Consider the following 17,139-nt stretch of genomic DNA (forward strand, 5'->3'; position numbering starts at 1 on the left):
TCTTGGTCCCAGCAGGCATCAGAACCACACAGATATGCTGGCCTGAATGCTTTTTCTGACTGTAAAGTGTCGTGCATGAACTTCCAGCTTTGCGGAAATGACCTTACACGACCCAAAAAAGTTAGCTACACTCTCCTTTCATTTTCTGTTCTCTAATTTTGAATATGTATTTATAGACTTGCTTATTTGGAGTCTGAGAAATGTTAAGCTCACTTTCTTTCATGGAAACGAGAAAAGACTTACAGCTTCTCCAGCAGAAACAGAGGAAACACAAGTGCTCTTGGTCCTGCCAGCAAGAGAGTGGTGGCTGCAGAGAGAGGTCCTGAACGATGACTCATTTATGGATCCCCTCAGGAGGTCATTCTTCGATATTCGTATCAGAAACCTCAAGCAGGGAACAGCTTTGTGGATGGTTTTTCTGAGGAAAAATGTGAGGGGGAAAAAAAAAGCCAAACCTGTCAAACTGAAGATGCGGCTTTGAAATTCATGTGGTGAAAATGCTGTCTCTTTCCATCACCTCAACACAGCTTCTGTTTTCATTATGGGGGTCTTAAAGATCACATGCAAACAGCATGGTAGCTGGTGCAAACAACTCAACAGGCTGAAAAGAAAATAGTAGGTCCTTCTGGGCCTTGTATCAAAACACACACAGAAGAGCTGCATAGGTAAGTGGTAAGAATTGAAAAGATCTTGTAGAGCATGACTGTACATGGTTATTTTAAAAAGTTAACCCAGAAAATTTCAGGCTAGTTGGTACAAAGGTCTCCACTGGGCAAAGGCACAGAATGGAAGAATTGAAGAGGAAGAGGGCCAGAAGAATCAGATGTTGTTACTTATTTATATCACAGCAGCTACTGTAAAGACCCCAAACCTGCCTTATTCATTAAATAATAATCTCAGCCATGGTTGTGTGAGTCTATTTCTCCTGACCCCAACCACAGCCCTGCATGGAGCAGAGGTGTCCAAGAGCCTCCCTTGGGCAATGCCAGCTGGCCTTTTTCCTCACAGGGCAAGGCTGGTCAGAACGCTTCATTTGGTGTAACACCTCCCCAGCACTTCCCAATCCACTATTTCAGACCAATAGGTGAAGCTAATAGGGGCAAAAAACTAAATGAACAAATCAGTAAGTGAGGCAGCAACAAGGCATATGGCAAGGAGCTGATGCAGGGGACCACGGACTGCTGGAGGATGTCAGTACATTGGCTTTACACTAAGATGTAAGTCAAGCAGATGTATATTTTAAAATCTTCTACTTCAATAGTTACAAAGTTTGTTGAATAACCAGTACATTTTAAATCATGATTTGCATTCTAACAAAAGATCATGCATGTTAAAATTTCAGAGACATGATTCTGGCATCATGAAATGAGCTCACTCACTTATAATCAAAAAAAGAAAGCCTCCACCACCAAACCACAACATCTGGCATCATCACCACCCTCAATAGTTCTGCATCTCTTTCCTCTGTCATTTCAAAGGCAAGTGAACAGCAGCTCTGTGTCTACTCTGGAGATGAGGACTGGAAAAAGCTGCCTGCACCATCATTCTTGCCAAGAGGCCTGTCAGTGTCCAGGCAGGGCCCACTGAGCTGCTTGGGACAGAAGGCTCCTCACATGGTGCTGGGTAAAAAAAGATGGTTAATGTTGTACACAAAATAAAAAGTCCTGAGAAAGGGTTTACAGGACACGAGAAAATGTCAAGCCCCCATAAATTTCCTTTCAGGCTGAAGACTTCAGTCTGGTGCTGAAAAGCAGCTGCCAGCTTTTTTTCCCCAGCTAAGAAGCTGAACTACTTCCCTCTGACAAATTCAAGTTAGTGTAAAACACACCATCTGATTTATTAAATGGGATTTGGTGCAGAGGTCTCCTAATGATGGAGACTCAGGAAATAAATGTCTGTTAGTGAATTTTTAAGGAAAATATATGAACATTTCTGAATGTCTTGAGGGACCAGAATTTCTATTTTATTAATATTTGGGAGGACTATTGAGGGACATTTTCCTGGTTGAGATGAAAATACAGATAATGAAGAGAGTTTTAATACTGTACATGTGAAATAAAAGGCATAAACCGATGTACTTATTTAATGACATTTCCATAATCTGAAATAAGAGTCACCTAAAGTGAAATACATAGTAATTGCAAGCAACTTTTTAAAAATGCTGCAACTCAAAGTTATTTGTGATTATTCATTATTTATGATGTAGTAGTTTTGGACCAATAATTTTTGTGCGATTCTGCTGTGCTTGGGAGCCAGTTGGAAACATGGAGTTGCAGAATTTCCTGTTTGCTATGAAAGAATGATTCCAGAACTGAAAACTTCCAAAATGTAAGGGAATAACACAGCAATGTATTAGAGTTATTGTGGAACACAGAGAGAACACGCAAGTTGTTAAAGGTGTGAAAGCTTTCTTCCCCACAAAAGAGCATTTCATGAATTAAAACTTAGAGTGCATTCTTCACATTTGTTACTTCCTGTGAGCCCTGTTAGTGAGAGGTGTTTTTCTCCTTTCTGCTGATGGGGAATGGGTGGGCAGAGGGATGGGTAGGTGAGGAGGAATATAACAAATTCTCAAACCAGTTCTTAGAAGCCAAGTGCAAGCACAAAGGTTACATTTTCAGTTACATTCACTAAAATATATTTTTCCTCCCTTGTTTAAGGTAAGGAAACCCTACAAAAAGGCTTCATTGTGTTGGAATGTTAAGATGAAGTGTCAGGATTTCTCTGTTCAAAAACCATCTTTCTTTGCTAGTGGATTGAACCTGATTTCAACACTTTTGATCCTGATTTCTGGATGCCTCTTTCTTGAAAAATTTGGAAAGTAACTAAGATGTAATCTGATTCAGTAGTTCCAATATAAAATGACAAATTATCCCCTGCTCAAACCCTTAGCCCTTTGGTCTGAACAGACTGGCCTATTTATCTGTGCTTGAATAAATTACTTTCAAGGCATAATGTGAATAATTAGAAAATTTGGAAATTTTCCAGAAACAATAACCTTAACATATATATTCATTATTCACTGTTCAAGAAAAATTGGTCCTGCCAACATATTTCTACCAACTGACTTATTAGTGTCAGTGTAGGGTTTTTTCAGTTTTGAAAATGCATTCTTGATTCATCACAAGGGACCCAACATTACTTCTTTTCCTGACTGGATTGCTCCCAAGTGTATGAAATGTCTTCACAACAAGTCCAAAAAATTTCTTTTGTTGATCTACCGAGAAATACAGATTAGAAAGCAGGGGGAACAAAATAAAACAAGATATTTACTAAGAAAATGTCTGAAGGCTCGTGGACTCCAGTATTTTTCTTTGCAGTCTTAAGCCCATGCTGAGGGGAAAAAGACTGAAGCAGTTCACTGTCACAGAGCCATAGGATGGTGTGAGTTGGAAGGGGTCTTGATGGAACCTTAAAGACCATCTAGTTCCAAGCCTGATGCCATGGGCAGGGACACCTTCCACTAGACCAGACTGCTCAAAGCCCAGTCCAACCTGGCCTTGAACATTTCCAGGGAAGCATCCACAGCTTCTCTGGGTGACCTATTCCCCGCAAAAATAATAAACTGAACACAACTCTGGTTCAAAAACAAATAATGGGTCCTAAACACAGCAGCCAGGCATGCAAAACTTCCCATTGAACTTCTGCAACCCATCACAAACAAGGCATTCTCCTACTCTAAACTAAAATGCTCTGCAGACTTCAAAGAACTCAGATGATTTTTGGAGGATGCAAAAAAGTTGTTAGTTATGATAGCAGATATTTTCGTACAAAATACATCTCAAAAATGGAGAAATGGGGATTTGACAGATGGACCCCTCAGTGGATAAGGAGTCAGCTGGGTGTCACACTCACAGAGTTGTGGTCAGTGGCTCAGTGTGCAGGTGGAGTTCAGTGACAAGTGGTGACCTCAGGGGTGGGTGATGGGACCAGCCCCATTTAACATCACTGTCGGGGACATGGACAGTGGGATTGGAGCACCCTCAGCAAGTTTGGTGATGACACCAAGCTGTGTGGGGTGGCTGCCACGCTGGAGGGGAGGGATTGCATCCAGAGGGACTGGGACAGGCTGGAGAGAGGAGCCTTTGGGAGCCTCAGGAAGTTCTAAAAGCCAAGTGCAGGGTGCTGCAGGTGGGTCAGGACAATCCCAAGCACAAACACAGGCTGGGCAGAGAATGGACTGAGAGCAGCTCTGCCCAGAAGGACTTGGGGGTGCTGATGGAGGAGAGGCTGGACACGACCCAGCAGTGTGTGCCTACAGCCCAGAAAGCCAGTCGTGTCCTGGATCATGTGCTGCATCCAAAGCAGCGTGGCCAGCAGGGAGAGGGAGGCTGCTGTGCCCCTCTGCTCTGCTCTGGTGAGAGCCCACCTGCAGTGCTGCACCAGCTCTGGGGTCCCAGCACAGGAAGGACATGGATCTGTCACAGCAAGTCCTAGGGAGGCTGTGAACCTAACCAGGGCTGGAGAACCTCTCCTTTGCAGATAGGCTGAGGGAGTTGGGCTGTTCAGCCAGGAGAAGGCTCTGGGCAGGCCTCACAGCACATTCCAATACCTGAATGAGGGCTACAGCAAAGCTGAAGAAGTACTTATCGCAAGGGCATGTAGGGATAGGACAAGGGGGAATGGCTTTAAACTGAAAGAGGGAAGGTTTAGATTGGATATTAGGAAGAAATTTATTGTGATGCTGGTGAGGCACAGGAACAGGCTGCCCAAAAAAGCTGTGGATATCCCATCCTTGGAAGTGCTCAAGGCCAGGCTGGATGGGGTTTTGCACAATCTGGTCTTGTGGAAGGGGTCCCTGCCCACGGCAGGGGGTGAGAACTTGATATACTTAAGGTCCCTTCCATCCCAAGCCATTCTTTGATTCTATAGCATCATAGGGTGAAAGGTTTTCACCCTTTTCGAGCATGTTTTGACCAGCCTTCTGAGAAACCTTCACTTTTCTTACAACCACACTGTCACGGGTCAGTCATCCTAAACCATGAACTCAGTTTCCGGCTCCCAAGTCCTAGTTATCAGGCAATAGAATTTATCAGCTTTTCCACGTCCTGGGTGAAACAACCCTCATACCAATGACTAACCCTGCCATCTAGTGGTATTTATACATTTACACATCTACCACCACGGCGTCCCTGTGTTTTCTCAGAACTTTTGACACAGCATCACTTATATATTAAAGTATTTTTTGCTGCCAGTGCTTCAAATTTTTTTGTGAAAAAATGCTTCAGAAAACCAAACCTTGAACATAAGGACATATAGCTGCTTAAATTGGTAAGGATGTGATTTTTTTGAGCCTCTCTGGTTGAGACCTTTTATCTACATAGATAGTAGTGGCTGTCAGTCACAGTTTTGTGCAGCTCCACAGGACAGAGCAGGGCTCTGACGGAGAAGAACGGTGAAGGGAGAGACTCTTCTCTTCTGGCCACTCCCAAGGCCGTATGTGGAGCTGTCATTTACCATCTGGGGCTGACCACCCCGAGCCCATCAGGCACCTGGTCAGCACAAGAACATGCACTGCACAGGGTGAGGCTGAAGAAATGAGAGTAGTTTGTGCTGTGCAAAAGATCCACATTTGCATGTACAGTTATACATACACATACCTATATATTTACTGTACCTGTATCGTGGGTGAATTATTGCATATATGATGGGGTTGTAGACTGCAGAAGCTTTGGCAATAACTGCTGGCACAGATTTGGAATATGGTGTTAGGCTGTTGCCTCGACTAAAACAAAACAAAAACATTACACACAGCTATGGCACGGATTACACGGATGCTACATTACTAAAATATATTACTCTTTTAAATTGGTTTTGCGCTGTTATTTTTTTTAAGAAATACACCAGTAAAGTTGATTCATTTAAGACTTCTTTGCTTAGATGAAATACTTGAATTTGACAGCATGTACTTGGTTTCATTCATTTAGAGAAGATCCAAGACATGCAGCAAGTAATTTTAGGAAGATTAGGAACACAAAGAGTCACATCCTTCTTTCTGCAATAGACAAAAAACCCCACCCAAAATCCCAACAAAAGAACCCTCATTGTGGCCACCCGGGAAAAGTGAACAGTGATAGAAAAGAAAAGAGAATCAAACCTAAAAAATCTTTCAGCAGTAGCATGTGTGCTGCACAGTAATATGTGTCAGTGACTCAGTTCCAAACACTGCAGAAGGAAGAGAGGACTGGAAGTGGTTTGAAACCAATATTTCCCCCTAGACTTTAAGCTCCCACAGTCAGTCAACTGTGACTAATGTCAATGCAACATAAGCACAGTTGATGCCACTGTGTCACAGAATAGTTTGGGTTGGAACACACCTTTAAAGACCATCTAGTCCAACCTGTCTGCCATGGGCAAGGACATCTTTTACCAGATGAGCTTGCTCAAAGTTCCATCCAGCCTGGCCTTGAAGAGTAGAACATGAATTGAGAAGACACCAGGTCCCTTTGCAGTGGAGAACAGGTGGAGAAACAGCAGTGTATAGAAGTAAGGAGGGTATTAGAAAATAAAGGAAGTAACTCTTCCAATTTGTGCAAAGAAAGCATCATGTGGGAGAGAAAACATCATGTACCAAATATTAAGATTAAAAAGTCATAACAGTTTCAAAATATATAGATAAATAATCCCTTTTCTGTCTTTGTTCACAAGGATATAGTGAAGACTGAAGTACCACCTCTAATGTAGCAATTATTTTAGACCCATTCAAAAGGAGATTTGCCTCATGTGGATGATAGTACTAATCATATTTGCATATGATTATGCAAATTGTCCCTGCTGTTAAGATTCCTTTTCCACTTACCCTGCCCAGGCAATCAAGGTGACACAAGCATATGGAGACCAGGACAAGACAAACACAATGATGACCACAAAAGCAATTTTTGCCAGCTTCCACTCATTCTTCATGGACTGAGAGAGGTAGGATTTCCGGCTGCAGGACCCCAGCTTTTGAACATCTCTGTGAGGGGGGAAAATAATAAAGATATTTCAGCAGGACAGTGAAAAATCAAGGTCTCTAATATGTTCTCAGCAATGTGCAAAATGAAGTAAATGTTGTATTTCACCACTCTAACTCTTCTCCTCTGATATTTAAAAACCGTAGAAGTTAATTAATGTGGGTGCAAGTGTTTGCTTGTGAGACTGAGCCAGGACTCACAAGATAGTCCTGAGACTACAGGACAGGACTGCTGTGCCCTTGACCTTAACACAAGGAGGGTTTCCAGCTGCAAAGATACAGAAATTTGTATCCCTTGCGCTTCATTGCTTTTAGAGGTAGAGCAAGAAAAGGCACAGCTGGATGGGAAAGTCAGGTCTTATGTCTTTTCCTTTTTGAGGGAGGAAGAGCTTGCAGCAATTCCAATTCTTGAGGTAACACATGCTGGAATGTCCTGACAGCTCTAAAAAACCTCTCCCAAACACCTGCAATGACATTTTTACTTGGTTGCAGATTTATTTATTAAAGAGTTATTTTCAGTGAGAGGTACAACAGACGGTCCTAATATTTTTGTCCTGAAAAATCAAATTCTCTTCTCACACCAATCACCCCACATTTTATTTTAAAAAGTTTTATATAGTTAGGCATTTTATATACTTTAGCATAGAAACAACAAATTTTACATGTTAGTGTTGTTAAATGGAGATGCATTTCAGGTTGAAGACATTAATCACCAGCCAGCAGGGCAACAAAGTCCCTGCTGGTGCACTGTAAATATAGAATGGAATCATAGAAACATAGAGTGGCCTGGATTGGAAGGGAGCTTAAAGATCACCTAGTTCCAACATTCCTGCCATGACCAGGGACAACTTCAACTAGACCAAAGTGCTCAAAGCTCCATCCAGCCTGGCCTTGCAAAAGGCATAGAAAAAGCTCATGTCCCCTGTGCTCCACAGGGATGCATTCCTTTGCTTGGTATCAAGTATGCATACACAAAGCACAATAAAAACCAAGACAAAGGCCTAAAAACAGAATCCAGAAAGAACTTCACTTTAGGCATATATAAATGTACTTTTTTAAATAGAATTTAGGCTTATGAAGCTAAATTATTTCAACAAGTGCCTGCATACAGGAGCAGAGAAAAGCCATCAGAAGTGATGACACAGTTGAGCAGCAGGAAGGACTCACAACACCAGCTGGTGTTGGATCAGACCAAAGATAAGCCATGTGCTCATTTGCCAAAAAATAACTGATAGAAAGATGTTAGTTTGCAAATCTAACACCCTGCTGATTTTTCATTTCAAATACAGACCAAACATTTTTTGGGGAAAAACATCTGAGCAAGCATAGTCAGCTATTATGCATATAGCTGTAATGCTTGAGCGAGGCACAATGATTTTTGGGATGCCTGCCTTAAATAAAACTGTCAAAAAAATATGAGGACAGTTATGTTTACAGAGCTACTCAAAGGCAGATGATTCCCCCATCGCTACATCTTTTTATTATCCCTTGAGGCTGAAAACTGCTGGAATACACAAGGACATTGTTTCCTGCAGTGCACATCTGAAATATAAATAACTCAATCCTATGATCTGATGCACTATTAATTACTACAATGGAATAAGATTAGAATTACCAGAGATGACTACTTCTACTCTGAAATTCATACATCCATTCCAGTTTTAAATTGGCAAAAAATATTTCTTCTATTACAGCTTTCAATTTCAATTCAGACTAATTTTTGATTCAGATTTTTCTTCAGCTAAAGAAATGGAGAAAATCTATTACATGAAAAGGGATATGTACTTCTTTCAGTTAGATTTCTTACCTGCCAGTACGCCTTATGGCCAGGAACATCGATAAATAGCAGTGGAATATTATTACCAGGGGGATGAAAAACACACAGCAGCATAAAATCATGGTGTAGCTTCTGTTTGCAGGAGAGTAGGTTACATAGTCCCATGTACAGGATATCATCAAGCCCTCAGGCACATAGGAACCTATGGAATACATGGAACACATTACTCACACATGTACCCAAAGTTAGTGCAGGTGCTGATCCCACCACTAAATGCTTAAAATAAACCCTGTTCTCTATCCATGGTCTTCAAGAGCTGTGCCAGCCAAAATATGGGGTCTGAGAAGTGAGTGCCCATGTAAAGAGGAGGTCCTGACTACAGAACTCTCAGGTACACACCTTATACTCCATCTGCAGGTTGTTCTGTTTGAATACATCCTGGGTGTAGGGGGCAGAGGGTTTGTGCAGTGCAAAATGTGTGCTACAACAACAAACTATCAGATGGTGGCAGGGCATCCTCATGAGGACTGATAAGAAAACTCCTTTAGCACACAGGGAATGCTAGGAGAGAGAGAGAGAGCAGACAACATACTCCAGCCTAGGAGTGGAGCCACGCTCCATCCCAGTGAGTAGAGCCACACTAGGGCGATGATCTGCATGGTGCGCCTCTTGGAATTCCACTGGATGGACTGCAGGGGCTTTGTGATCACCAGGTAGCGGTCCACAGAGATAGCCAACAGGGTCATCATGGAGGTTATCCCAAAGAGAGCCCCGCAGAAAGCATACAAGTTACAGCCTGAAGAAGGAAATGGCAATGTCAGGGGATTTCTTGAAAAGAGACATGCTTTCTCCCAGAGCCCATGGTAACAAATCTCCCCTTTTTTTTTTTTTTTTCCCTTGCTCAGGACTTTTCTCTCAATAGAAGCATTTTCTTAGCTTCACATTTTCATTGTTATTGAATGTTTATTAGAAAAACACAAAAAAAATCCAAAAACCAAAACCAAATATATGTATTTAAACGAGTGCTACTTCACCGCAGGCTGCAACTGGGAATGTTTTGTCAATGGAAAACTGCCTCAAAGAAAATCCAATGTAATTAAAGTTACATTTTCCTGGACTGTTGCCCAATAGATTGATCTTAACATGCTGCAGCAGATATCTGTCTGTTAATGATAGATAGGTGGTTCAAGAAATTATTTTGGTTTATGTAGCTTAAAAATGTAGAAGTGGTTTAAATTTGGTGACTAAGAGACCAGCTGTAAAACATAGCTCCAACTCCTATATTTAATGGCAGTACTTTTTAAAAGAACTGAAATTTTTTACGTGAAACAGACCTCTTGACCCCCTCTGCATTCAGGCACTGCACTACCAGATGGAAAAAGTTACTCTGAATTTAATGGACCAACCTGTGTGGAAAGATCATCCATTCTTTGAAATTTTGCATTGCCCCATGTAGTTACTGACAGGAGCCCACCAGGAATGACAGGCAGCAAAAATACCAGATCCAACCTTAAAGCAGAATTCTAAAGTCTATATAAGTAACTTGCAACTAAGGACCAAACCCCACTCAAGCCAGATCAAATGCTTCATTTGTGACAGCATGATAATTTGCATTGATTTTATCTAAGGGGATGAGCAAGACTCAAAAATACTTTCAAACTAAGGAAGAGTCCTTTCTGTGCTGCTAAACAGTACATGGTCTCCGGGCTTGCTCCACCATTGTACAGCCATCAGTAAGTGCAAGTTTTCATCCATAATAGGATGAGGGGCACCAAACGGCATTGAGCCTTCTGAGGTTCTTGCTATACCCACATTTCAGCTACAATTTCAGCATGGATCACCTTTTCTTTCTTGCAGTTGGGAAAAAAGGATCTTGAATTTTCTGCATGCTCAAATGACTATTGTTATTTAAACTTCTTAATTAAATATAAGATTCCTAGAAGCATGCCAATGGATATCAACATACATTTCTAAATAAAACTAGAAACTAGCCCTTATAATGATACAGAAAAACTATTTACAACTTACTAAAACTTTTCTACCTATTTCCAGCCATAACACCTCCCTTATATGCTAAAGGATAACATGGTTACATGTGGATCTTGACTCCTTCCTTTCCCAAACATGTAAGATAGAGGAATCACAGCTGTAATACAAAATGTGTGACATCACGCTGACTGATGATGTCTGGGGCTGTGACTCAGGAGATTTGTGCTGCTCTATCCATGGCACAAGCCAAGGCTGTTGTGGCTGAAACAGGCTGCAGGCAGCATAAAGCTGGCAAGGTGTGAATTAGTGTTGAAAAGTACCTATGTCTCCAAGTATCCATTCTCTGTGCAAGCTGTTGACAAAGCACATGGGTGCCTGAGAAGCCGACATCAGGAAGTCACTCACAGCTAAATTCATTATAAAGTAGTTTTGGGGAGTCCTCAGCTTCTTGTTGCTTAAAAACATGAGAAATACATAGGTTTAAAAAGACAAAGTGAAAAGTTAACTTTAGAACTTTGTTTACTAGCATCAACAAATACTGTCCAGGTTGGAATCGATGGTTACTGGCAGTGAATCAATTGCTAATCATCAGTCAATTGCTGCACCTACAGCTGTAGTAATTTCAAAATGATTGAAAAGAGCAGGAGCCATAAAATGGATTGCTTCCTCTTCAAGCTAAGGAGAGTTCCAGCTGTCTTGATAAATATGGATTTGTTCAGAAGAGCAGTTCCCTAGGAGTGCTGGAACATTGATTGTGCCTTGCACTGCACATGAGGAAGATCTGAAGAAAATTACAGATCTGCTTCTGGTGATACATTAAAAATTGCTGACCTGACGTGTTGACACAATTGGGCTCAAGTGGTTGACACACCACTAACTAAATGATCCTTTACGAAGTGCACAGCATGAGCAGAGCACACAGAGAGATTTGGAGAAAGTGCTTTTGCTTATATACATCTCATAAGAGAGAACAAAAACTCTCAGTTGCAGATGAACAGGCAACATTAAACACCACAAAGAGCGTGAAAACAGAGGTCTGCAAGCAAAGCTTGTCCAAGGAAAACAACTGAGACCTTTCTGATGTGCTTTGCAATATCAATATTTGCAGCTAACGTGAATTTTTTTTCCTCATGCTGATAAATATTAGAAAAGAAAGTGAGAAAGCTTTCTCAGTGCTGCTGCAATTCTAATAAATTCTTGGGTCTCATAACTGCCTGCAAAAACCGGGCAAGAGAGAGTGCAGAGTTCCTACATGCCCAGGCGCTAATCTGCCCATGCAGATTTTCCAACTTTGACAATTTAACACTTTTATTACACCAACTAAACCACTTACATACCGAGACAAATATAGAGCTGGTGATGCATTTAAAAAAATCATGAAGGTATCTACAATTGCGGGGAATTAAATTTCTCTAAATCATAATAGACGCCAGTTATTCAAAATAAGTAATTTATTTGTCTTAAACATTTAAGAATAGAGAACTAGTGTTTGGTTCATAACTCCACTAGTGTGTCTAGCATTGTAAGGCCTCACTGCATCACTGTCCACAATGACAGCAAGTAGTGAGTGAGGAGGATTTTGAAATCCATCATCACAGTGTGGGACAGAGGGCAGATGTTTCTTTTTTCCATGAGATTTATGCATAGTCTAGCTGCAGTAGCTTTGGCTGCCTATTACTCTGCCAAGAGAAGACACAAACTGACAGAAGTCCTATGATCTGCCTGAAGCAGGAAATACACAGGTGGCATGAGCTCATTTCATGTAGCAGATTGCCTTTCTAGTCCTATCAGGGCCACTGGGCTCCTGGGAAGAGTGTCACTGTTTGTTTAAGTATTTCTGTAAATGCTACAGACTAAGTGAAGAAGTCTGCAGCTGTGAGACTGTGGTTTCTATCATTAGAAGTATTAAACCATTCTTTAAACTTTCAACTGGAAACTGATTATAGAACAAGGTATCATTTTCTCATTTTATCTGATTCTTTAAAACATCAGGAATTTACTCTGAGGTTGTCATTGATGCTCATGGATGTGTTTCCATGTGTGCAGGGTTGCCTTCTCCGCTCTTTCCCCCCACATTTGTTCCCATTACACTTAATCCAAGTGGAAAGCAATGCAGAAGACTGCACATGGGCACAGGTGAAAGTCAGGGCCACTGAGATCAACCACAAAAGGAATTTCTGTACCTGTAAAATGCGTAGAGGACCAGGAGGTTCCCGATGATGCCAACGGAGCCAATAACGAGCACACACGTTCCTACGGTGTAAAGAACATGGCCAGGGATCTCTACCTTGGTCACAGTGTGTGGCTGGGCACTCATGTTCAAACCCTGAATGGAAAATGGAAAAAGGAAAGCTTAGCCCATTTGGGACCCTTAGTTGGTGGAACATAGGCTCAGGCTGTTGGCATTCACTTCCATAGCTCGTGCAAACCAAATATACACTTCTGAGTAATCAAGTTTCTATCAGGTAGCTTTCATAATTTTGACTGTAGACTTTCTCTTAAGAAAAGAGCAACAGAGAAAGCAGACTGGAAAAGACAGCTAAGGAAGTTATGGTGATGATGTGAAAAAAGGCAAAGAAGCATGAGCAGAAAACTTGCTCTGGGTAACTGCTGCACTTTGGGGCAGAGAACTGGCTGACAACACAGACTGACAGCAAGAAATAACCTGTCACAGTTTGGTTGTATTAGGAGCAATAATATCAAATCCCACACTTACAAACATTAAATCCTCTGAGTCTCCCCAGGTTCACTATCCACTAACTCAGTGCTACAAAACCTGGAAATTCCCCATGCAAAAGAGAAGAGATGAGAGGTATAACAGCAGCACTAACACTGCCTATGGAAGAAAATATACATTAAATAGTCTTGACACCTCTTTCACTGCCCTGTATTTTCAGCACATGAATAGGCTCCTTCTGTTTCGGTTTTTTAAATCAAATTCAGATTTATCACTGGCTACATTCAGCAGCAAGGCAGCCTACAGCTAATCCACTCAGCTCACATTAGCATTAGCAATGAGAAGAGTTCAAATTGCTTCATGGAGATTCTTATTTACCAAGTCACAAGCAGCTAAGTCTCACACTCGCAATGAGACCTGGAGAGCTGAGTCAAAGGTGTGGTGCCTTGCCACAGCTGGGCACCTGCTTCACTTCACCTTCTTTCTCCACTGCACAACTCAGCAATGTGTGGAGTCTGTGATAAGGCTGATTTTGGCCTGTGAGAGAGGTGCTGAGTGACAGAACAGGTTAATATGACAACTATGTGATGATAACCACTTGTATTTAAGCAGCCATTTTTAAAATGATGAGTACATCCTTTCTTTCCCATTGCTACCTCCTCATCTCCTGTACTGCAGCTTCTTTTTTCTGCCTTATATTCCTCACTCATCTGTGAAGTGCACACAGTACAGCTCCCTCCCTGTACAAGAGTCCTAGATGTGGGCTTTATCCCCCCAGCTCTGCAACCCTCCTGGGGCATGCCCTGGGGAGCCTGCACTTGGCAATAGGGAGGCATGGTGAAGTTCATTGCACCTGAGTGTCCACACAGTAGCAGGTCTGGGTCAGAAATGCTGACAGCAAAGCTCCCTGGACTGAAGTGATACAGTAAAAAGTACAAAAACTATGGCATTGAAACAGGAAGGTGCTTTCAAGCCTTGCAAATCATCTGACAGACTCTACCCTTGACAGGATGGTTACTGCCAATATTGCACTTCACCATAGAGAGATCACAACACCGTAATAGTGTGGAGAAATGGAAAACAGCATTTGCTGGTGCTGGTTGCACCAGGGACCCGTGACTGCTATTTCCAGTGCCTAGGCAGCAATAAAAAATGTCACTGTGTAGCATTTACCCTTGAGAGAGGTGTGAGAGGCTGTGTAAGAGCAGGCAGAGCACGGGGAGGTGGCCCAGCAAAGAAGGCAGCCATGGCTGTTTGGTGACACCAGGCAGAGCCAGCACCATGCTCTCAGAGCAGGGCTGCCTGGGCATGCAAAAATATGGTAATGCCTCTTCTCCTCTCTCAAATCCAATAATCTTAGCAGTGTGTGTGCACTGAATTATAACCCTGCCACATTTCTGGCAATGCATACCAAAGAAGCTAAACTGGGGAGAAAGGAAAAGGGTTCATTTTTTTTCTTCCTTTCCAGCTTATCTGTTAGGCATGCCAAGGATTTGCCTCTGCCTGGAGGTTTGTTATATACATGGCTATTATATAAATGTGATTCAGGGAAAGTAGTACTTGCCTATGATTTATGCTCTACTTCAACATACGAGAATTCACTGTTGCAGAAATTAATTTGAGAAACGGACTACGAGTTTCACACCCAAGGGTGTCTCACCTTATCTCTCTGCCGAAGAGAAGCTGACTTGGACAGTTTGGCCCCGTTTACTCATTTGCGGTTGGTGAGCTGTGTCAAAAGCTGAAAAATATCTCACATGACACATTTGTAAACTCAGCTTACAGTTTGCTGGCAATACTGGATGAAATATAAACTATTGATGCTTACAAAGTGGAATCTGGAAGGCAATAAATAGCAGGGATTACACAGAGCCTTCAATCTCAGTGCAAAGCTAAAGTGAGGGATGTTTAGATTACACAGACTTTGGATCTTGCCTCCAGGGGAGTCCATGAAATACCATGGCCAGTTCTGCTCCAATGTTAATAGCAGTCTGATAACTTTCAGATCTGAATGGAAAGACAGCTACTCATTCCCTCTGCTGGTGTTACCCTGAGAGAGCAGGATGTGGCAGGCATCCAAGCTGTATGAAATGTGGCAAGCTGACAAAGACCCAAAGGCATTTATAGCACTGTCATTTGAATCTGAGAAGAAAAACGTGCATATCTATGTGTGTATGTGTAGATACATTTCAATAGAAAACCTCAACTTGGGTAAAAAATAATTTCATTAAACTGATGGAAAAATTCTAAACAAAACAGGCTAAACCAGTACAAATAGCTGTAGGCTAATCAAGGAGAATGTATTCAACATTTTACTCACATAATGTATTTCACCAATTTGGCATATTTTCACAATAGAAAGCTCTTAAATTTAAAGATTAAAATACTCTTAAGGTTGAGAAGTTAAAATCTTCTCTGGTGAATAAATGCTGCTTTTTAAATACAGTCCCGTCCTCCGCACAGGATAACATCCAGCTGAATACAAGTAACACTATCATCAAGGTTTTAGGATATTAATTAAATTTAGGCTTTTTATTTTTTCCCACAATGTCAACTCTGAGAAGCTAGCCTTTTAACAGTTTTAATTAACAAGCTAAATACTTGCCAGTGTAAATATTTTCTGTATAAAGATGAGAGCTAGAAATATGAAAAAGAAATTACAAGCCTAATAACAAGCTTTAAGGAGAAGCTAGTTTTTGCAGATCTTCTCAAAAGCTGTTACTACTCTATGCATTTCATTTTTTAACTTTTATTTTCCCACAACTAGTATGAATACAATTAAATTATAGGAGAATATTCCAGGTTACTACGAGTGGTTTTAATCCAAGAAAACTCAAATAACTGTTACCAACGTTTCCCGATACCTTGGTAAGCAGCACAGCAGCTATGTTCAGCAGGTTGCATTCACTGTAAACACTGATGAGTCTTACTGTGTTATGTCTATGATAGCCTCTCTTAGCGCCAAAATTATGTATCAAATAGTCAGTGACAGCTGCCATGAAACAGCAAAACATTAGTTTGTACTGTGGGGAAGGTCCTGTCTTTAAGACTTAGTAAAGCACAGATTTTGTATCCACCTTGTGTCACTGAGATACACTGTGCAATACTTGGACTTTATACTTTAGCAGATCACTTTTATTTTATTAACTGCAAACTTCGACCTCTTGAGAATGCAACTGAGAAAACTTAAAAAAACTAAAAGACACGATGGGAGAAGATTCCCTTCACCTGTTTCACACTGCTATGGTGATGTACAGCTGACCTGGATTCAACACACCTATCTCAACTGTGTTTATGGGTGCTCAGTATCATCACAGACATGTAATGTAGAAAAGCCTGCTCTGCATAAGCCTCAGTCTTGCTCCTTCTCTTTAAGGATGTGATTTAACAGAATGATAATGAAGGAAGACATTACATTTTATTCAATGAATACATTGAATATTTAATGGATGAGCCAAGTTTTCAAGTGCTTATTTGAAATGAGTTCACTGGTTCATTTTTCCCCCAGACTTGCTTTGCTTCCCTCTATATTTTGGTCCTGGGATAGAATCCTGAGCACTCTGCTGAAGAGACACCCATTTTCTGAGTGAACGTTTCAAAGGCACCATCCAGAATGAACTGATTGTTTCGGTCAAAAATCCAAGTGTAAACAAGCAGCCCATAAAGATGCAGTAATTGCACCAGGGCCAGCTTCTGGCGTACTTGCCAACCCTGTGCTCACTCTGTTTGACTCCTTCTGAATTA

At 41.4% G+C, this 17,139-nt stretch overlaps 1 protein-coding gene across 1 annotated transcript in view; it reads right to left on the reverse strand.

Annotated features, from left to right (window-relative positions):
- LOC136360575 (melanopsin-like) overlaps positions 1 to 17,139 on the reverse strand; it is a 36,855-nt gene that overhangs the window by 7,559 nt on the left and 12,157 nt on the right. The window contains exons 2-8 of the mRNA XM_066317930.1: positions 12,902 to 13,044; positions 11,039 to 11,172; positions 9,322 to 9,525; positions 8,760 to 8,931; positions 6,800 to 6,955; positions 5,618 to 5,725; positions 244 to 418 (exon numbers count right to left, since the gene is read on the reverse strand). Of these exons, the coding sequence (XP_066174027.1) occupies positions 244 to 418; positions 5,618 to 5,725; positions 6,800 to 6,955; positions 8,760 to 8,931; positions 9,322 to 9,525; positions 11,039 to 11,172; positions 12,902 to 13,044 (1,092 nt within the window). The remainder of the gene's footprint in view (positions 1 to 243; positions 419 to 5,617; positions 5,726 to 6,799; positions 6,956 to 8,759; positions 8,932 to 9,321; positions 9,526 to 11,038; positions 11,173 to 12,901; positions 13,045 to 17,139) is intronic.

Source organism: Sylvia atricapilla, chromosome 4 (assembly GCF_009819655.1).
Source record: "Sylvia atricapilla isolate bSylAtr1 chromosome 4, bSylAtr1.pri, whole genome shotgun sequence".
NCBI lineage: Eukaryota > Metazoa > Chordata > Aves > Passeriformes > Sylviidae > Sylvia > Sylvia atricapilla.